Source organism: Solea senegalensis, linkage group LG11 (assembly GCF_019176455.1).
Source record: "Solea senegalensis isolate Sse05_10M linkage group LG11, IFAPA_SoseM_1, whole genome shotgun sequence".
NCBI lineage: Eukaryota > Metazoa > Chordata > Actinopteri > Pleuronectiformes > Soleidae > Solea > Solea senegalensis.
In genome coordinates this window covers 19,705,193-19,727,148 of record NC_058031.1, presented here as the reverse complement: position 1 = coordinate 19,727,148, position 21,956 = coordinate 19,705,193, and the positions used below count along the sequence as shown (strand labels likewise).

General features: G+C 42.3%; 1 protein-coding gene across 2 annotated transcripts in view; it reads right to left on the bottom strand.

Annotated features, from left to right (window-relative positions):
• Positions 1 to 21,956, bottom strand: part of prex1 (phosphatidylinositol-3,4,5-trisphosphate-dependent Rac exchange factor 1) — a 75,716-nt gene that overhangs the window by 5,198 nt on the left and 48,562 nt on the right. For both annotated transcript variants that reach the window (XM_044038191.1, XM_044038192.1), the window contains exons 16-34: positions 20,928 to 21,073; positions 19,955 to 20,047; positions 17,737 to 17,885; positions 17,573 to 17,658; positions 15,970 to 16,109; positions 14,428 to 14,563; positions 13,457 to 13,632; positions 13,005 to 13,166; positions 12,298 to 12,508; positions 10,656 to 10,941; positions 9,893 to 10,108; positions 6,951 to 7,039; positions 6,310 to 6,392; positions 5,035 to 5,125; positions 4,749 to 4,877; positions 4,612 to 4,653; positions 3,527 to 3,744; positions 2,968 to 3,070; positions 931 to 1,074 (exon numbers count right to left, since the gene is read on the bottom strand). In XM_044038191.1, coding sequence (XP_043894126.1) covers positions 931 to 1,074; positions 2,968 to 3,070; positions 3,527 to 3,744; positions 4,612 to 4,653; positions 4,749 to 4,877; positions 5,035 to 5,125; positions 6,310 to 6,392; positions 6,951 to 7,039; positions 9,893 to 10,108; positions 10,656 to 10,941; positions 12,298 to 12,508; positions 13,005 to 13,166; positions 13,457 to 13,632; positions 14,428 to 14,563; positions 15,970 to 16,109; positions 17,573 to 17,658; positions 17,737 to 17,885; positions 19,955 to 20,047; positions 20,928 to 21,073 — 2,700 coding nt within the window. The remainder of the gene's footprint in view (positions 1 to 930; positions 1,075 to 2,967; positions 3,071 to 3,526; positions 3,745 to 4,611; positions 4,654 to 4,748; positions 4,878 to 5,034; positions 5,126 to 6,309; positions 6,393 to 6,950; positions 7,040 to 9,892; positions 10,109 to 10,655; positions 10,942 to 12,297; positions 12,509 to 13,004; positions 13,167 to 13,456; positions 13,633 to 14,427; positions 14,564 to 15,969; positions 16,110 to 17,572; positions 17,659 to 17,736; positions 17,886 to 19,954; positions 20,048 to 20,927; positions 21,074 to 21,956) is intronic.

Genomic DNA, 21,956 nt, shown 5'->3' with positions numbered 1-21,956 from the left:
CTCCTTCCTTTTCAGAGTTTTCTATCCATGTATGGACATTTAGTTCTCATAAATATGGCCACAAACACACATTTTAGCATCTGCAGTGTGATGAGGTGCCCTGTTCTTCTCCTCGGCCTGTAGACAAGACTCTTTTCCAGTAGGTGGTGATGTTGACTCAGATATCCGCACTACAGGTTGCCTCCGAGGCTGACGCGCAGTAGTTCGTTCTTCCACATTCAAAATATATGAGAACAATATGAGCTCACTCAATGGTTTGGTTTTCCAACTGGAACGTGTTTATGGAAAATAAATGGCTGTTTGGCAGACCGGTGTGTGATGTATAATGGTATCCACTCGCACTCGGACGGCTCAGGCTGATGGAGAGTGAGGAGGAGCTTGGCAGCAGACGAATGCAAAGGTGGAGTGTTTTTTTTGAAAATGACAAAAGAAAACTGCTTTGATCTAACTCAGTGCTTTATGTAGCCACTCAGCCTTGTGTATGTGCTTTCACTGAGTGTACACCTATGACTCAATTCTACTCTGTCTCTGTGCAGCACACCTGAACATTGACAACACTTTAATTTGTATTTATTTAGCCATTTTATGTATTTACTGAATGAGTACTGCAGGCTGATGTTGTGGAAGTCTGTCGTTTAAGTGTACATTTGTGACAATTAAGTTGTTACTCTTTCTTGATAGGTGATTTCATGTCAAGACAGATGGACACGTGGAGATGTGGAGCTGCTTTGGTGAAAAGTCTTTTTCTCGATCAAACATATTCATAGGCAGTGAGGAGAAATATTGCTTTGGTGCCGAATGTGAGGTATTGTATTTCAAACAATACAACTCTGCTTGCAACTGTTGCATCATGCTCTAAACCCTGGACCATTTCCCCCTGAAGTGTTCTCACTTTCTCCACTTCCTGTTTCTCGGCCTGCTCAGTCTTACCCTTGGTGAAGAGGACTGTGTGGAGCTTCAAGCTGCCTCCGTTTTGTAGCCGACTGGGGAGCTCGCTGAAGTGACAGCTGTCCAGGTACAGGGTGACCCTCAGGGCCTGTCGACTGCCCTCCACTTGGTAACACACTGGTGTGTCTGCAAAACACACGCACATACACAGACGGGGAGAAGTTAACAAAGCAGTGTTATCGGTGTTAGATTTGGCTTTATGGGTTTGTTACCGGGACATTTATGTTAGACTGCAGAGTGAATTTGGAGCATTAGATTTTATTTTGTAAACCACTTGTCAAACACAAATGTATGTAAACGTAACAATCAAGTCATCGTGGAGTTTTAGAGTGAAAACATTTGCCAGCAAATCTCACTTATAGAGCGGGTTTCCAAATGCCATTAAAGTCAGCACTGCTGCATTGGTGAGCAATATCCATGACTTTAAACTGTGTATTAGAACCACTCTTTTCCCTAAGAGGCGACATAAAATCTCCCACAATAATGGAAAAAGTGACACAGGTCTCTAGAACAGTGATATTAGTCATACTAGAAGGATCTTTGGTGCACATACTGTTCTGTGTGTGAGCTGTTTTTATTGTAACGGCAGATGGCAAATAAACTGGCCACCTGGCATTTTAATACAGATGATTTAATCCAAATGATTGTGCAAGAAAAATGGGCAGGGCTTTGTCGCTGATTTTAAAGACTATTTTATATGTCCTTGTCTCAATGAACTATTGAGATGAACTATGAACAAATGAACTAATGAACAAATATTGAACCACATGTATGCAAAGCAGTAAGCTTTTCTAATCCTACAAAGAATGCATGATGAGTAAATTAATCATTTATAAGTCAGACACTGACTTTTGCTAATTCTTTCTAACATTTTGTGGCTGCGAGAGTTTTCGGAAAATAGAAAAGAGGACCTTTACTGCGCGACCTCTACGGTCAGTTCTGTTTCCTACAGCTATAATCCTGCGCTGCTTCACGCTGCACTCTAGACTAGACCGGGACAGAGTCTGTGTTGTGTTGCATACACACGACTCAGCTTTACCTAGAGCTCCCAGTGTTTGCTGAAGATGCTATTAGCAAATCAATACTGTCAAATGGAGTTGGCCGCTATCTGAACTGAAGGTGCAATTTCTGGGAAGCAGATTGAGTAAAATAAATACATAAATAATAAATCCCCATCAAAGTGTAGAAGAGTCTGCACTAGGTTTATCTATATAAAGTCATGAGGTCAATATGAGTTACATGCATATGCAATGTGACATGTGTGAGTGCAAAGACTAAATCGTTTCTGCTGCTGAGTGTAAAAATCTAGAATAGTAAAATCCCTGCCTCATCTATCTCTATCTCCTTGCCTCCCATAATGGGAGGTTGCATGTTGTGCTTTTCCTTTGAGCAGCAATCTCTGCTGGCCATATTGAACCAGATGAAAAGAGAAGTGACTCAGGGTGCAGTCGTCATTTGTACCTGCTGGTGGCCTGTTGCACCTTTGGTGAATACAGATATTAAAGTTATTAAAGACGTAAATACGCCCAAGTCAAGATTCGTACAGCGATCACTCTGAACAACCTGGGTGCAAAACAACTGCAGGACACCACTGGGGAGGAGGGACTAAAAGACTGAATGCAAAGAGTGTAATTAATTTCACCTTTTCTCACACTAAAAGAGTACTTCTCTCCTGCAGCAAAGGCTTTTACCACATGTGTTAGTATTTCATGTGTCTCGGAGCAGTCGGTCTGGAGCGACCATGTTATCTCTAATACAAGGACAAAGAGTGAGCGCGCTCTGCCCTTATGTAAGATGATTTATGGAGCCATTATACTCTTGTTTTAGCTCCTCGTTCAGTTGCTCTTCACTGAAAAGAAAATGAAATATGCGACAGCAAAATGACGACTTCACCCACAATAGTTAACATACATCTACATAATGGAACTGTTTCCAGAGTTGGTTGAGCCATACAGCTGCTCATTAGCAGCAGTCTGGTTTGAAAGAGCCAAGTCAGTCTTTGTTGATGGAGTCTCTTACTTGCAACTACACACTCATCCTCCAGTTGCCTGAAGAACACAGTGACTTTGTCCAAGTCCAACAGGGCTGCCTTGGTGTCCTCCAGCATGGTCCGCTCCTCTTTCTGTCAGTGGAGAGGAAGAAAGAAAGAAAAGCTCAGAGGTTGCGCCGCATGAGTTTGGACAGCGTGCGGCGACAGCTGCAGGCTGCAAGGACTTTGATTCAGGAGCACAACATAAACACGGACACACCGCGACATGCACACATTTTTGGTATTTGTTCTTTTTAAAAACATCAACGCAACTCGTGAACTCAAATGCACAGTGTGTACTTTCTCCTGCTAGAGCAATTAATGCAATAACAAAAGACCTGGTTTAATGACTTAAGGAAGCAGCGTACGATAATGGAAATTGTCGTCATGCTGTCTTGTTTGGTTCCCCTGCACATTTGGGCTTTACAGGGCGAACAAATGGATAATATCATTAAAAGGTAGATGGATATTTTAATGCAGAAATACTTCATATTATGTCTTTATTTAGATGCATTGTCACATTTTCCCCAATATCAAACCTGTCCTTACTAGGTGCGGCGCTAGTGTGGACTGGAAGTGCAGCAGAACGCCAATGACAGATATCTGCTCCAGCCACTTGTGGCTGGTCTCCTTGCTGTCCTCCTGGTACTCGCCAGCGTTGTTGAAGCGCGACCGCAGTGCTGCCAGCAGCTGCTCAGCCAGAGTGCACAGGGCGCCCGTCGCTGCCTGGCAGAAGATCACATCCTGTCGCAGCTGCAGGGACGTATCTGGTGTTGGGGTTTGGACAGCGAGAAGTTTTGATGTCAAAATTGAATGGAGTAAGTACATGGGGGTTCAGAGGAAGGGTTATTTTGGAGGGAAGAAGAAAGCCAGAGGAGGTAAAAGCAGCAATATGAAAATGGAGGGTACAGAGAAAAAAAATGGGTCCATGGAAAGAAGAGGGTAAAGCACCTTTCTCATTACACGTGTCTTGGATTTGCTCCAAAACATATAGTTTATTTCATTATCCCAGAACCCCCTGAGAGCATATGTCCTATTAACTATCACCATATGCCACTGTGCACAGTTCAAAGTGAAGGCAATCATGTGCTTCGACATTTGAACTCTCTCTGTACAAGCACACTGGAAAAACTGGCCTCAACCTGAAAACGATCCTGCTCCAGTGAACGAAAACAGTACTGACAAGTATGACTTTTTAATTTCAACATCAGAATATATCTTTAGAAATGAAGCAGATGTGTTTAAATGAAAACATAACTGATATGTGGCTACAAAAGTGGAACATAAATGAATGACAATAATAAATCTAACCTCATTAAATTATGAAATTCCACATAAATTGTATTCTTGAAATCGATTCATCTTTAAAGATGTTTTGAGGACCTGCAGAGTTCCTGATGTAGACCTGGCTATGTGACGGATGATCTCATTTGCAAAGACCTCTAAACTGCTCCAGTTGTGAGACCTTTCCAGCTGCTTGAGACCAACTTCTATTGAGTTTATCGCACCGCCTCCCTCCACATCTCTTCTGGTCATTTCATGGAAAATTAGAGTTGCATCTCATCCAGTCCGAGTATCCTCCACTAAATATAAATATGAACTGGTTTGTGTCTGACGCTGACATGTTACTCTACCTGTGCACTTGAGCAGAGCCAGGAGAAGCTGGTTCTTTCCATCTGTAGAGGGACAAGAAAAACAAGTGAGGATTACTGATTGTAACTGTATACGGCCACAAGGCAGGAGTCTGTGTGTGTGTGTGTGTTCAGCTTACCATCCACAAATCTCTGAAGGCTCTCCACCAGAGTTTTGATTGAGGTGGGTAGGTTCCAAGGGTCCTCTTGGATGTTCTTGTGGATAATGTTTCGGCAACGAACCGTCCAGTCCTCTGTCTGACGAAACTCTGTTCACGTAAAAACCCAGGATATATGCGTGAGGGTGTGTGGCTGTTGTGTAACAGAAGCATGTCGACACACAGTTTTATCATATAAGCTTCAAACATGAACACATACACACACACACACAAGCATGTGTGCACAAGACTAAATACTCTTAAGTACCTGGTTGACTGTGGTCAGAGTAAAAGTGCTTGGTCTCCTCACAGGCTTTGGTCATGACAGTTCCTTTGAGAAGGCTGTTGATGGAGTCCACCTTTGTGAAGAAATAAAACACACACACACACAGACGACCCATCAGGCTTTCTCTATAGTTCATTCATCATATTCTGCACACATCACCTTTCTACTACTAGCTATTCAATATCTTTCTGTGTCATTCAAACATTCACACACTCATGCACAACTAATTTCAAGCATCAGGCCTTTTTAGCAGTGACAACAAAAAAGCTTGTGTTTTCAAGCCCCCAGAGCTGCTGTTTCCATGTGGAAACTATAGTAGACAAAGAGGTGGCAACCCCACGTGGAGTCAAACAACATCAAGTGCTGGTAAGTGGAGAAAAAAAACAGGTATGGATGTCTTTAACTGAAGCCACATATCAGTGAAAGTTTGTGTGTGTGTGTGTACGTGTGTGCGTACGTGTGTGCATGCGTGTGTGAGAGAGAGAGAGAGAGAGAGAGAGAGAGAGTAGAAAGAGGGAAAGGTGAGGGAAAGGCAAGAAAGAAAGGAAATCAAGTGAAAGATGAGAGAAAAGCAGGATTCTGACCAGAGGACAGACAGAGCTGCACAAGGAAACTCAGCCCAGATGTTGACTGATTACTATCACCTATCATCTGTTCCAAATGCTTTAACAGAGGGGGGTGGTTACTACTGACGTGTATGTGTGTGCATGTGTGTAAGAGAGAGAGAGGGAGAGCATGTCTTTCTTTAGTTGTGAGGAGTGGTGGTTCCTGGTTGTTGTTGTGGCTGTTATGCTATGTCCTCACAATTTCAACATGTATTTTGATGATTAAAGGTCCAGTGTGTATGGTTTTGTAGATTCTAAATGGCGAGACACGTAAAGGAACTACAATGGCCTTCACATACAAGAAAGGATATTGTTCTTCTGCTATCTGCTTCAAAATGTGATATAAATGTTCTGGCTTGTTGTCCGTTCATGCTGCTGTAGAAACATGGCGGCGCAAGATAGCGACCTCCGTATAGCAAATGACTTTCCAAAGGTGCATATAAAAGGCTTCAAAAACCAAGTGATTTTCATTTTAAAGCGATTAAACACTTGTGCAAATATATTTATGGGTAATATATAAACTTTTTTCAAACAATGTCCTCACAATGACAGAAAGACATGAGTCTGTGTGTGGTGAGTCTTTTGCCTGCAGTAATCTAAATTGCGGTAATGAACCTTTAGCTTTTTCTCCAAACCAAATGCCTGAATTTACCTGGTTAAAAAGATGCTCGAGACAGCCGTGGAGTTTGTCTTGTTTGTCCGAGGAAATCCTCATGTCACATGGCAGCTCGTCCCCTAGCAGCCAAAAAAGCAAAAGAAAACACAGAATAAATCATTAGGAAGATATCACAAGTTTGGATCACGGCATTGGTTTTTATTGGACCATCTGCACATATTAAACAGATGAGCTCTATCCATCTCTTAATGTAAATTGTGATGCATATTTAAGGTTTGCGATGATAAACAGCAGCGGTATTGGCTCACTGCTCAGAAATGAGGCTGTGGAAAGGCTGTATCACAAATATTTGACCATAGTCACATTAGTGAAGTATGATATATGATCATCATCTTTACACAGCAGAGAGCAAAAACAAGCTGCCAACTGCTGATCTTTACACAAACATCCATATTTCTTTTACTGGGCAGACACATACAGTTGCTTCAGCCTTACTAAATTCCTCACAGTGATGTCTGTTTGGACGATTACACATTTTTTGTAATGCATCATTAGAATTTCACTGGAAAACAGTGAGAAAACAAAAGAAAATGTTTGACTGATTTCTAGAGATAAAAGATCTGATGTCACAATGAGATGGGTAGAAAAACAACATTTACAATCACGGCATCCATTACCTGATCCCATCTCATCACTCCCCAGGTAGGAGCTGTTACTTCGCACACTGGTGTACGACAGCACTGAATCTCTGTTGCTGTTGCATTCACTGCAAAAAAGAAAAATGCACATGCACACAAACACAAACAAGTTAAAAAGCATTATACAGCAAAGGGTTCATTCCACTCCTAAACCACAGAGGGGTTTGGAAAGCAGCGTCTTGTAATTATGCTGTCAAATAATCCCTCTGATTGTAAATGCCTCTTGTGATTTACAGTATGTGAGACCAAAGGTAATTAAACGTTTCTCACAGTAACAACCACCCCTGCTTTACACAGAGACGCATTCAGTCAGCTGTAGCTGCATTAGACTCCAAAACATTTGACTGATGATAAATAAAGTACATGGCAGGTATAAACAGAGGAGTTCAGCTCACCTATCTACCCAGATGACTTTTATTTTTTCAGCGCTGCTCATGTGTTATGGCTCATGCTGGGTTGTGAGGAGAACTTTTCCTCGTCAAAGAGAGTTACATACAAATGAATTGAGTCTGGTATTTCGAGTCAAATTTCTACGTGAATCGACATGATTACCGGGAGCATGTGGAGGATTTATGCGGCTCAAATTATACATTGCCTCGACTGTGCACGCTCAGAGGAGCTCCGAGGATGATTCACGGGCGGCATTACCATGATGAATAGCCTACAAGAGACGATGAGCTGTAGAACAACAACACTGGCTTTGTCCTCAACTGCTGGGCTGTTCTGTGATCCATAATGTGTGTGAATATGTGTTTTCTTTTACACTGACATATACATACGTTCAACTATCATATACTGATAGTTACACGTATATATGTATATATATATATGTGTGTGTATATATATATATATATATTACAAAGAAACATACAGAAATGTTATTTGGTTGTTTTACAAGTGATATGCATACAAAAGAACACAGTAGTACTTACAGAGAAACGTCAGCTCTAAAGCTTATGCACTAAAGCAGTAAATAAGTTGTTAAAACATACCCCAAACATGGTCTTGTCTGTGTATGCCTTCACTTAATCCACTCCCTATAATCCTACTTCAGTCATCTCACTGCTTTCTTCTTCCTTTATTGCCTAAATAAACCCACAGTTCCCCCTGTCTCTGCATTGTTCCCTTTCTGGCTGTCTGCCTCTGCATGGGGAGCTGTGTCTTCCACCTCTATTCACAGACATACCCACTCTCTCACACACACATGCACACACACACACACACATACATATAAACAAACATGCAAATGTGTGCGAACGGGTGCACTCACACGCACACACACAAACATATGCGCAGACACAAGGGGTAATTTCTAAATTTAGCTTCACACACCTCCTGCCAAAAGTGTGCGCACCACTGTGACAATTATCCTGCTTGTAGTAGCAGATCTGGCCTAAAACCTAAAACAAACACATGCACACACACTCCGACACACACACACACAGCACAGCTATTCATCATAGGACACTGCTTTGACTTCCATTCAACTCCAAACTGGTCTCTTATTCGCTTGAGATGCTTTCTGACGCTGGAGGTCAGATGAAATCTTTCTGGATCTGGACAAACTCTAGATAAGAGTAGATACCAGATTAAAAGGTCCTAGCGGGACCACACACACTCACACAAAGACATCCACACTTCAAAGCGATCGATTTATGACAGACGCACTGCACCAGAGTTTCCACCAGACGCTACTTTACTATGATTTCTTCTTCTGCCAAAGGTTTGACCTTCGGAGTCTGTGTGTGGAAGAAGCCAGTTTCTCTTGTCCCCGTCCTCATATTTTGTCCTCAGATGTTGCTGCACTCTGCCAATGACCTCCGGCTGTTTAGCTCTGTTGTGGCCTGTCACCACCCCGAGGTTTAATATCTGATTCTCTCAACATGACTCGAAAAAAAAAAAGATCCACCCCCTAATTTTAAAACACAGTAGCACTTTTCATCACATCCAGAACTTCACAAGTGGAATGATTCATCTATATTCACTATGCAGTTTTGCTCTGCTAGCTTCTGAACAAAATATTTTCCCCAACACGCTTCTTAAACCCTATGTACTCACTGTGTGAGTGAGTGTGTGTGTGTGTGTGTGTACGTACTTGTATTTGAACCATATCTGGTATAAACACTGACATTGTGACCAAAACCTGGTCCTAATGAGGCAGAACCCCTTATTGAGGAACTGGTTAAGTTTAGGGCCAATTAACTGGTCATGGTTACAGTTAGGGATAACACTTTGTTTAGGCTGTCCAAATGAATGGAAGTCAATGTAATTTCCTAAGAAGAATAGCTGTGTGTGTGTGTGTGTGTACCAAACATTCAACAGCCTGCATTTTCCTTTACATTTTATTGCAATGAGGTAGTTGCATTTCACATGCCGTGGCCAGGCCTTAATGACAGACTGGGTGAGAAGGCCGCGCCCCAAACATTTGGCTGTATTATACACCAGCCCACCACACCAACAACCAATAACTACATCTTAGTGGGTGGTGGAGGGTGGAGCTCAGTGGAGCACTGCCCAGTGAACCATACACACACACACACACACACGCGCTCCCTCCATCTCACACACGCTCATAAAAACATCTGAATGAACTAGCAACAAGCAAATGACATAACCAGACCTGACCAAAACATTTTGAAGTCATTTTTAGCTCCCCACCTTGGTCAAAATGCCACATCTGGAATGAGTTGTAGCCTCCGAACGAGGGGGGAATGAGCAGCATTATAGGTTCATGAAGTATAGAGGGAGTTTAAATGCTGTTCATGTTTTATAGAGTGCACAGTTGGAAAACTAGGTGTGAGATGTGGGTGTCCTATGTCACCTTTCCTGTGTTACATATAAATGCTACTATATCTATACTCTACTTCTTTACTTTCACAATTCACCTTGATTTGTTAGTGACAGTGTTTTTCACCAGTTACCTGTAGGAGTCCCTGTAGCTCATTGTATCATGGCCCGAGTCCTCCTGGTCCTCCTCGTTCACCATGAAGCAAACTCTTTTAATGCCACCGTGCTCCACTTTGTCCTGATCACAGCCGTCCTCGCATGGCGCCAGAGACGGCTGACTTTGCTCGCCGACTGGTGGCTCTCCGCCTTCCACTTGAAGCTGTGTGGGCTCGGTGATAGATGATAAGAGGCTATAGAAAAAATAAAATAAAATGAGATGCATGATAGTATCAATAAATCGTTTCTCTATCAAATGTGCACTTGTATTCACACCCCTTCCTCGGCACAAACACACAATGTGTGTCTCTTTCTCTTGATGTTATCCTCGCCTCCCTCCCTGTTCCTGAGCTGGGCCTGACCCATAAATATTTTGGGCCTGAAGAATGTTCCTTTTGTTAATCTTCAGCTTTCAATGAGGAAAAGACAAAGAGAGGGTGGCAAACAGCCTCGAGAAGTTAGTGTTGGGATAACAGCTTCTGGCTTTTTACACGGAGGTCTCGAAATGTCACTGTGGAGGGAGGCCATGAAAAATATCAACTCACACAGAAACACCAGGGGAGTGCCAAGTTTTACTAACAGCACCAGCTGCTGAAGCTGAAAATAATTCCTGAATGAATATAAGAAAAAATGTCTCTTTGTCTACAGGGGTGTATATGAGAAAGTAGCATGTAGTAGGACTAAAGAAACATTATTTTAACATAGAATAACACAATCTATATTTATGTTTAATACACTTACACATCAATCTGAGCGACATACTGCCTCATTTCCCTCACAGCAACATCCAGGCGACTATACAAGTGAATGTAGGCATTCTGGATTTCTGTGTCTTCCTGTTTGAGAAGGAAGCTCAGCCCGCCATCTCCATGGCCACTGCGTCGACTGTCCGTCATCCCATTGCTTCCATCCAGGGACACATCCCCATTATCATCTACCTCGTCCCCTTCTAGTCCAGAACAGTTCCAGCAGGGAGCGCCCATACTGGTCACACAGTGTTGGGTGTGTGACATAGGGTTCAGTTGTGCTACATGAGAGGAGAGGAGAGGAGAGGAGAGCAGAGGAGAGGAGAGGAGAGCGAGAGGAGAGAGAGAGAGAGAGGAGAGGAGAGGAGAGGAGAGGAGAGAGAGAGAGCAGAGGAGAGCAGAGGAGAGGAGAGGAGAGCAGAGCAGAGGAGAGGAGAGGAGAGGAGAGAAACATGTTAGCAGTGGCTAATTAAAAAAGCCTTAACCCTCTGACAATAATATAGACTGCAGATGTTCAAAACTGTGAAGTAACACACAAGTTCTTAAGGGGAATGTGTGCAAGTGGTATGCACAATGAGAGCAGAGTGCAACATTATTTAATTTGGCTGGATACCAATGCTAAACAGCAATAACCTGAGATAACTGCTGACATGTTGCACTCATCCAAAGAATCTGAACTGTGGCACACAGCAATAATTAAGCCAAAAAGCCCTCACGCATTTTATACACATATGTTGAAATAACTATAATTTTTTTTTTTTTCCCCGTCACCTCAGGAAATAAAGCTGACAATTTTGTTCTGTTTCTGACTGCAGCACTTAAGTCCGGCTACTCTTGCTGGAGAAATCATCATTCCCGTGACTCTCTGTGCAGCGCATAATGAGAAACACCAGAGCTCGACGTCTCACCAGCACAACTGCGAGGCAGATGTTTCACTGGCAGCTGGTGCGGAGAGGAAAGATGAGGACGAGGCATCCTGGAACAATGTAAGCAATGCTAGATGTCGGTTGTCTAGACAGCTGTATTGCATTTTCATCTTTGCAGAGAGCACCACAAGTTCAGCAGTTAAGCCTCAAAACTCTTAGTTAGCCACGAGCTGGATAATAATAAAGTTGGGCTGGATAGGTATAAGGACACTTCTTTTTGTTTATAACTTAAGGGATATTTTTCAAGTTGTTCTCTTGTGAGGGATTTATTTCTTTCTTCTCTCCCCTTTGACCTTTTCAGCAGCAGCCGCGGCAGCAGCAGTGAGTGAATGGCACACATTCCTACACTGCCCTAGGTCTCCCTCTTTGCTGACATCATTCATTCACTTCGCATGTCAATAACACGAGTATGGCCTGGAGCTAATGGAGTCTTAATGGCAAACCACTCATCTAATTTGCCATGAAAATGCCTTTTTGAGACCTTATGGCTGCTGTGGTAGATGGCAGTGGGAATTTGGTGTTCCCTTCTCTGCACTGCAGCATTTAAACGGTCATAAAGAGTAATTGGGCAGTGTTAAGTGGTCGAATCTGTATTATCGCAAAGGGGTTGAATCTCAGTGAAGGGTCAAAGTAAGCAGTGAATTATCTGACAGAGATATTGTTAATGTCTAATTCTCCTTTGGATAGAGGCTGTGCATGTACTGCCTTTACCTTGATCTGGGTCTAAGCCGAACAGTGAGTTTTTGCGCCCAAAGCGGATGCTGAACGTCCTGCCAGCAGAGGTGGTGCTCTTGGGGTAGGAAACCTGCATCAGGTTGACGTGGCAGTTGGTGGGAACAAAGTCCATACAACCCAGTGGGTGAGGGCGAACACCAGCCTGTCTGAAAGAGGGCCACGCCTTGTTCCTCAGTTCCAGGGCAAACTGGATGAAAATGAAAAAACGAGAAGGAATGGTGAATCATAGAGCACACACGAAGCTAAATGAGTGACAGCTCTAATACCTGTACTTGTATGGTTTTGACGGATGATTTTCATTAAGTGTGAATGCAGAAAATGTGACATGGAGATACAACACATGACAAAGTGAAGTTTAATAAGCTGATTTAGTCTCATTACTGATTTTCTATAAGATGAAGAGAGTTATTGCTGTCTGAGTATGATGGATGACTTAACTCCAAATATGAATATAAAGAAAAAGCACATTTCATGAGCTAAGTAAAACATGTGGGAAATATATTGACAAGAAGAAAGATGATTCACATTTTTGCATAAATGTGATGATACTGGTAAGAACGATGAAACCTTGTTTTACATTATACCCTATATCTCTTTGCTGGGTATTTTGGGGTCTGTGTAACTAGTTAAAACATTTGTATGGTACTGTACTTTATACAGCAGAAGGCTCTGTGTCATGGTACCTGCTGATAGCTGCTGATGCGGCGTCGGATACTCTCCAGCTTGGTGTCGCAGATTTGTCTGAACTCGTACTGGGGCATGGTAACTACTCGCTCGCTCTGCGAGATGAGCTGGCTGCAGTTGCGAACAAAGAGGCTGTCATCACGAGAAAATGCCTGCAGGATCTGTACAAACAAGAAGCATTGGTGAGGATTGATCCCTCCTACTAGAAAAATATAGTTCAATAATAGTTCAACAATCACTATGATGAGTAAGAATATTTTGTAATCATAATACAAATTAATATCAGAGACCCACAAATTGGTGTATGGACATGTTGGGTTTTGGATCGTTGGGTATATATACGTATAAGCCACTTTGACAATTGCACATTAAAAGTGGCATAATTGGCCAGCTCATTAAAATGCAAATAGTTTCATACAGTTAGACTGCCATCACATCTTCCAGCAGTTACCTTAGCAGTGAGGCTGAAGCATCCTTTGGGCTCCACCATCTTCTCCAGCACATGGCTCTTGATGCCAGCAGTGCTGACATATTCATAGACCACGCCATGCTCCAGGTGGACGTTATCCACTGTCAGACTGACTAGAGGCAGCTCATTAGAGAGAGAAAGCCTCTCCAGCCAAAAGTCTGTGGATCATATATTGTTTTTTTTTCAATTTAGTTACTATATACCATTAAAATAAACACGATCAAGTAAGTTATTCAAAGATAAAAAAGATTTTCTAAAGGTAAAGTCGAGCCTCGTATTACGTCATTAGCACAACTGTGATGAAAAAAACACGGGTGCAATGAAACCTCATCAGCTCTGGACAGACACACGGTGATTTCATAAATCCCTGTAAGAATGACACACAGTGTGCCATACTATATGTGAAATGTGCCTCCCCTGCCAGCACTGAAGGAAAAACTGGCCACACTGTAAATACAGAGGTGAACTGAACGTTACTGGATGACGTCCTGTGACTGTAGCGTGAGCGCGTGTAATTTTCAAACACAGGATTTTCTATATCCAGACAAAATTACCAACTGCTGCACATTTTTATTGCCAAAGTAACTACGACCCAAATGAGAGGTCATCTGAAAGTAGTTATCCATAATGTTTTTATGTAATATTCTGGCAGTGACAGGATCTTTTAAAGTCTGCAATCAATCTAAAGTCACTCACAGAGCAGCTACAGTAAATAATACAGGACAGACACTCCTAAGCGAAGCTAATACTGTTTGGGTATGATTTGCAGGAGTTTGGCCCACAAATGAAAGTTATATAGTTAGCTATAAGCTATAGTAAAGAGCCACTGTGATTCTGCTTGAAACAACTGAACACGACTTTAGTTTAAAGTCAATTTAACAATTAAAACACTTTTATGTTCAAAAGAACGTAACTACAATGATATATAGAGGATGTAACATGGGTAGCGTTACCTGTTCCATTTGTCCCATTCCCTTCCTCGCCGTTCTCCGCTCGGTAAGGACTGAAAGGGCTCTCCTCCTTCTCACCTGCACGTCTTTCTCTCTGTAGCTCCTCCACATCTTCAAATGCACGGTACACCCACTGACACTGTGGAAACACATCAAAGCCCAACAGTAAGTGCCATAAATCTATTTTCAGGTTAAAAGAGAAAGAGAATGAAGATGGGAGTGTGAAGTAAGCAGGGGGAAAAAAGGATTAATATTAAATCTTAAAAAGATTAAAGTGCAGAGCAGGAAAGAGACCGAATGAGGTAATTGGTATATTTATGTGAATGATTTTAAACATATTTTTTTTTCAAGTGTCAATGCCCCATGGACTCAGACACTTTTCACCTGACAAGTCAGTCAGAGCTGACTGCACCACCCTGAACTCAGTAGGGCAATCGGCCACATCAACAACATCCTGGTAATTTATCCAACTGTTAATAATAAACCAGAAAACCTTCACTGAAATGAAATCAAATTAAGGCTGGTCAGCTGAGCCTGGTCACTGGCTGTGAGCAAAAGAGACTTATCAGAAGAGTAAACCAGGCTGAATAGAATCAAACGAAACAGAGCCTAATGCAATAAGAAGGACTTCCTACTCTGTCTGCAGTCTTGTGAAATACTGCCTGGAGACATGAAATGTTCCTGTAGGAATGCCAAAACAACCTGACGTACACTTGTCGTTTTTGATGTTTGTCATGTTGCACGGGGTGTAAGTTCAAGTATCTCATTACTCCTTTTGGAAAAAACAAAGCTCAATATGCTTTACTTTGATGCGACATATAACTTGAGAATGCTTGTAAAACAGGAATAGACAGAGGAATTCTGTGGACTAATTCTTTTGCTCTTGGCAGGAATGTTTCTTTGAGCTAAACTCTCACTACGTGTAGCCTGCGGCGACAGTGACAGCCAGTAATTTATGTTTAGCGATTACTAGGCCACCCAATGCCGACGTCAAGAACGACAAATAACTGAAGAGACTCTTGTTCTGTGATGCCACTTTAACAGAGCAAATCTGGCTGTGAGGTCAAGGGAAATCGTGTAAGTGTGCTATACTTGTTGTTGTTGTTGCTGTTCAGCTGCAGTAGGTATCTCCAGCTCTGATCATTCTATTTTATGCAGTGTCTCAGAGCAGGAATGTCTGGGTCACAGGAGCGCTCCAGTCAGTCAGCTTGTCAAATATAAATGTTGTGAGCTGTCCCACATTGCTCACTGATTCGGTAAATTAACTTCCAAAGCTACTGCTGATACTTATCGTGATTGCTTTTGGCACTGGATAGTTTGTTGTATAAATCAAGTACTAAGGGAGTTCCCTGTTACAGTGAGAGTGCCATTAGCGACACACAGTGTAACATAGTAACACATTGATTGTAAGAACTCTCTGGACACGTATTGGGAAATCAGTTTTGTATCACAAAGTGGACTTCTTTCTTTTTGTTTTTTTGGATTTCTTTTACAAAAACAACAACACTCAACTGAGAAGGTGTTTTCCAGTTTGTTTTCCCTCACCATTTGCAGAGGCTCCTGATGCGTGTGCTGCGCGGTGAAGTGCTCCAGAACCTCTTCGTAATCACTGTGGTTGACATTGTTGCCGTTGACTTTTAGGATGACCTGACCAGGCTGAAGGCCTGCCCCCGCTGCCTCCCATCCTACAACGTGTCAACACAGGGTCAGAGGTAAAGGGTCACTGGGTGATGTAAATACAGTGGAACAGTAAACAACACACATTTTTATGGTAAACATGAAATTCAAGTGGGAGACATGGGGGCATTGAAAACACGTCTCCAACATCCATGGGAAAAAAATGATTCTCCCAGACATATTTTGCTATGGAAATAAAAAAAAGTCCTTTTGGACTTCATTCCCATATCTGTAAATAACCTCTCCCCTTTTGCTCATCCAGGAAAACAGAATACTTGGCTCACTGTTGTAACACACTGTCACGAGCTACTTATGGCTTTACAGCCTGGAAGTCCAATCAACACCAGTACCAGGGCTGACATCACATCCACCTGGGGTGCCAGCATTTACCAAGCCTTTGGGGCTATTTGACCCATGATTGGATAGCACACAGGGGGATTGATTTAGGAGCAGAAAAAACACAATTAAAGAAGTGGAGGGAAAAAAAAGACTGCTCCTCTTACACCAGCAGGGAGCCAGACGTGAAAAGGGACACTGGGAAAGAAAGAAAGAATGAAAGAAAAAAAAAAGAGAAAAAAAACTTGGAAAAGTAGAGGGAAGGAGGGAGACGGAGAAAAATGAGAATAACAGAAAGTGAAGAAGTCCCTCTGCCATAATAATAAAAAAATAAGATCCCACTGTTTGACCAAGCAGCAGCTCCTCCCCTCGCTGTTTTTGTATGTGTCCTCTCTTTCTCCTGTCTGGTTTACACACTGGGTTTCATTCCTTTTCCGACCTTTCATAAATCTCTCAATTTGTGTATTTCAAGACAGTTTAGCAGTTACAGACATCTGGTTAAGGAGGGAGAAGGAGGGATGAGAAGGTTTTTACCAGTTATCTATTGCTCCCTTTTTAGCTGTGATCGCAGAGCTGTGCGTGCGTGTGTGTGCGTGCGTTAAAAGCGGTCTTTCTTCTATTGGGGATTTGAACCCTGACCGCAGGCTGTCTGGCTGACAGGTGGCCATAAAAACCTAATAGCAGAACGTAACAGGTGGTTAGAGACTAGAGTTACCTCATATTATCTGTGAATCTCTCTGAAAATGATTTGTCTTTCTGACACCATAAACATTTCCAAAGCATTTACTGACACTGATGCTGCAGTAACAGGGTCAATTTCTTGCAAATCGTTTTACAGACATCCTGCACTATGAGCCATTAGCAACTTAATGGAACCAAACTCTAGAAAACATACATTTAATTACGCCTCACTGGGACATGTGATTTATCTAATGCAACATACACAATCTGAAAGTCCCATGAATTGCCTCATGTGACGTCACTTAACTGGGGTCATCGGAGAGCTCGTAGACTTTTGAAATTATGTAAACTCCTCATGTACCTCCTCATGAAACTCCCCGACTCCCTCTTTTATATTAAATTGTATTGTATTGCATCTGGCTCAGGACGTCAGGTGACATAATCTGTTACTCACCTTTCCTGACAGCGTGGACGTGAGGAGGGGCAGAGCCACCGAGTCTGAAGGACAGGCTGTCTGGGTTGTCAGGGATCTTCACAATTCTGGGGAAGTAAACACCAGTGAGACCAGTGTATTTTGTGTGTGTGCGTGCGTGTGTGTGCGTGTGAGTGTTTCCTCACTCCTTGGCCTTGGTGGCGACGACCAGTCGCAGTGAGCGTCGTATGCAGAAAGACTGGCTGATCATGGTTTCCACCTCAGAGAAAGGTCTGAGGAACAGCAGGTCCTCGTTGATGGTGTAGATCTTCCTGCCCACCTGCAGACCAGCCATCTGTGCAGACAGTGTACAGTTATTTTTGGGTTATACCTTGTTTCAATGCCATATAATTGTAGGATTTTCCACGAGTGAAGCTTTACCACCCATGTGTCCCAGTGAGAATAAACTGTGCGCAGCACTAGGCTCAGATTACATATAATTCAAGTATTTTACCTGTTTCATTTATTTCTAGTCCCATCAAAGTTAACGAGCCTCCAGGAACGAAAATGTAAATACATTTTTGAAAGGATATTGATTTGTCAGATATGACCTGCTCAGTATTCTCCAAACCTGTTAAGTCCTGTTATTCATCTTCCAGGGTCAAATATATAAAATATATAAATATTGAATTGTGATTATTTGTGACTGAAATTGAGATTGCAATAAAAAATTTTGATGAGAGTGAATGGTCATTTTTATGTAATTATTCTCGTTTTTATTTAATAACATATTTAAAATGAATACTGTGTGATATTTGTGTAGATTTGTGAAACAAGGATGTTTTCTTCAGTCTGTAGAATATGATGTGCATAGGTTAGGACAACATTTAATCTAAAATGGTCATGTGACACACATTTTGGCTTTAAGAAATGTCGCTCTTGCTTTTTGAAAACTGCGATTTTGATTATATGTATTATTTAATTAATTTTGATACACTTTTGATGAATGCAGGACATAAAGATTGGCTCCTAGATATGATTGAGTGGCATGATATTTACAGGTGTCTCCTGCATGCTCATTGGTGGATTTGCACATTTGTCTCAGATTAAAGGGTTAACTAATTTACAGTTGTCTCAATTTGTTTTTATGTGGTTCTATGTGGAACCAGTTTGAGATCAAATTTGTCAACAAACAAAAAGCACAGCTTCCCAGCCTCCTGTGCATTTTTACATGCAGTCATCCTGCACATCTTCAGTCACGTTGTGAGAATAATGCCGCCTCTGTACGTCTGCTGTGTGAGTCCAGTGTCCTGGGCACAGATCCGGTGGGGTGGCCTTGGCTGAGCCGGGCCCCAGCTCTGGATTACTGCCCAGGATGGAGGTAGGAATGACTGGGAGGAGTCACAGTCATCTGAGTGTGTTTGTGTGTTTGTGTGTGTGTTTCAGCCCCTTTCAGAGCCCCATGGGAATCAGCTGAGCTTCATTCACTGTGCTGGCACGCAGGCTGTGACACAACTAGCAATCCTGTTATTTTGGCGGACGCGGGGTGCATACCAGTGTGTAAGATGGAAAGGGAGACATAAAGAAAAAGGTGCAGAAGGGAGCAATAGAGAGAGGATTTACTGTGGTGGAAGCAAGCACAATGGAAAAGGGAAAAAAAGGATCATCCAGAGAGTTACTGAGGAGAGGAACGTGGGGAAAACAGCAATGACTAAAACAGCAGAAAGCAATGGTTGAACTTGAACCAGGGGTACACAAAAATAAATGAATGTGTTGGTGAGGAAGGTATTAAGGAAAATGTTTTAATCTCAGCCTGTAGAACAATCAGAGCTGCAGTTCAAATATAAAGTAAGTGAAAAGATCATATGAACAGGCTCTTGTAGCTGGAGGAATGTGCCAGAAACATGTCACAGTCTGACCAGAGTGTGGTCACATGAAGCAAATGCCATTAAGGCAGTAGTTCACCCTGAAGTGCAGGCACCCACCATGGGGCCATTTTAGGTGTGAGTGTGAAGTGAATATAGTTTATGTAGGGAAAATATACAAGGGTTTGCTGGGAAAAGTCTGTAAAGTAGCCACAGTAGCTATTCTTGCCGTCTGTTCCTCAACACTATATAATCACATGAAATTATATATTTTGCCACAGTTTTATCTGTATTTTTAATGACACTGAATAAGTAAAATGGCTTGCACGTGTGTGTGTAAGTGTTGCAAGTATGCACGGCTAATGGCACAACTGCCAATCAAAACAACGTCCTTTGAGGGGGAACGGATGGAGACTGACAGCAGCCGTCTAAACTATAGACAGCCATTACCTACTGGAACTAATACCCCAGGGCAAAGTGTGTGTGTGTGTGTGTGTGTGTGTGTGTGTGTGTGTGTGTGTGTGTGTGTGTGTGTGTGTGTGTGTGTGCTGACCATTACCTCAGCATGTGAGCCCTTGGTGACAGATTTCACCACAATGGCCTTGTTTTTCTCCTCAATCTCAAAGCCATAGTCTTCCTCCTCAGGGTGAATCTGACGAAGAGAACATCACCTCATTATTGGCACATTAACAGGCGGTGACTGAAAGTCACACTTAAATATCCTTAATGTCATGAGTAAGCAGTTTTGTCACAGTACATTTTCATATTTGATCTGACTCACTGTGCTCTGATGACATTTTGCAGACTTGGAAATTATCTTCCAATAACATCTCGCATGTAATTTGTTTGAATTTGCTCCAATGAATCCCATAAAAAATTGCTATGACATATCCCTCTCTTTGTGGGTGGCCTTTTTTTTCTTTCTCTGCAATTTGTGCTTTTCATCGCGCGTCAGGTGTCTTGCATCTGATGATGTGCTCTGCCTCTCGCACTGTATTCTCCCGTGGGGCGAGGCTAAGTTAAACGCTGTCATCACCAAACACATTAGTCGGCATCCATTAGGTAAACTGCTGGGGCCATCTTCCTGCTGCATGGCCCTGATAAGATGGAGATCTCTGCTGTTACATTGGAGGAGACGGCTGTGGTATATATAAAGTGTTCCTGCACTTTGCTCCAGTCATGGCCAGGAGGGAGGATTAGTTCTGCTAATCAAGGGGGGGAAAAAAGCACTTCCACTTCTTGTGCAAAGATAGCAATCCTGCGTTTCACTCTAACATAAAAAAGCGAAGCTGGTGATCTCCTAAGTTTCCCTTAAGATATAGAACTTAACTAAACAACTAATATTCTGATATAGTGTCTGGAAAACACAGCCCCACTTATTTTATCAGCCATTATAATAATACACATTCTTGATATTTCCTTTTGATAACAAATGACCTAAATTATATAAAAACAAAATGGCAGTCTGCTGCTTTTACTGTAGAAAACAAAACTACAATATAATATAAGAGCGTGTGCATGTTCTAGCTCACCACCAGAGACTTGGCCAAGATGTTTTCGATGAGTTTAAAGTCACTGCGTTGGAGCTGCTTGCTTTTGGAGCTAGTTCCCTCCGTCTCCTCGTCCGCATAGAAACGGAAGTACTGCGACTCGTCTTTGAACTCACTCTTTTCCAAGACTGCAGAAGAAAGCACGCGCACACACACACACACACAGCATGTAATCACAAAGCCAATGCAGTAAGGTAATGCGTGTATGTGTTTAAAACTCAGTGTTGGGCTGAGCCAGCACATGAAGCCCTTAAACAAGTCAGGAACACATTGCGGATGCTTCACTCGTCGCAGCATGAAATGAAAAGGAAACACAATAATGCTGATACGGATACTTGTAATGTCTCTCTGATAGAGAGCTAAGTTATTGAAATGTTGTTGCTGTTCATATCGATGGGTTGGGACTCGAAGTACACGTTCGTCCAACTAAGGCGTGTTTTAATATTACAAGTGTGTGTGTAGTTGTGAGACTGTGTGAGTGCCAAAGGTACCCAGGTGTTCGGGGATTTAGAGAACATGGCACCATCTGATGAACAAAAGCCTCCACACACTAATTACACACGCTTGCCACACCCACGTCCACTCACACTGGCCTCATGTCATTGCAGACGTGAGTTATTTCCTCTGAGTCAGGAAGGCTGGGGCCATGTAATGTAGTAAATGGAGGGTGTGCTACTCCGGAGAACTCAGTCATACACTAAAATCGCACACTCAGCTAGGTTACGACCTCAATGTTAAGAACAGCTAATAATTACAAGCATCAAGGAAATGGTGTTGACTCATTTAGTCAGACATTTATTCAAAATGAAATACATATTTTACTATCCCACTTACATTCCAAATAATTTGATATTTGGTCAGGACTTTGAATATTCATAATATTATTATCAATATTATCACACTCCATTTAAAATGAATAGAGGCTCTTAAAGAAAATGTGTTGCTGTTCCTGGTGCTGTGCTCTCTGTATCAAGTTGCCTGAAGGGCAAAACGCAGCAGGTGTGTTCACAC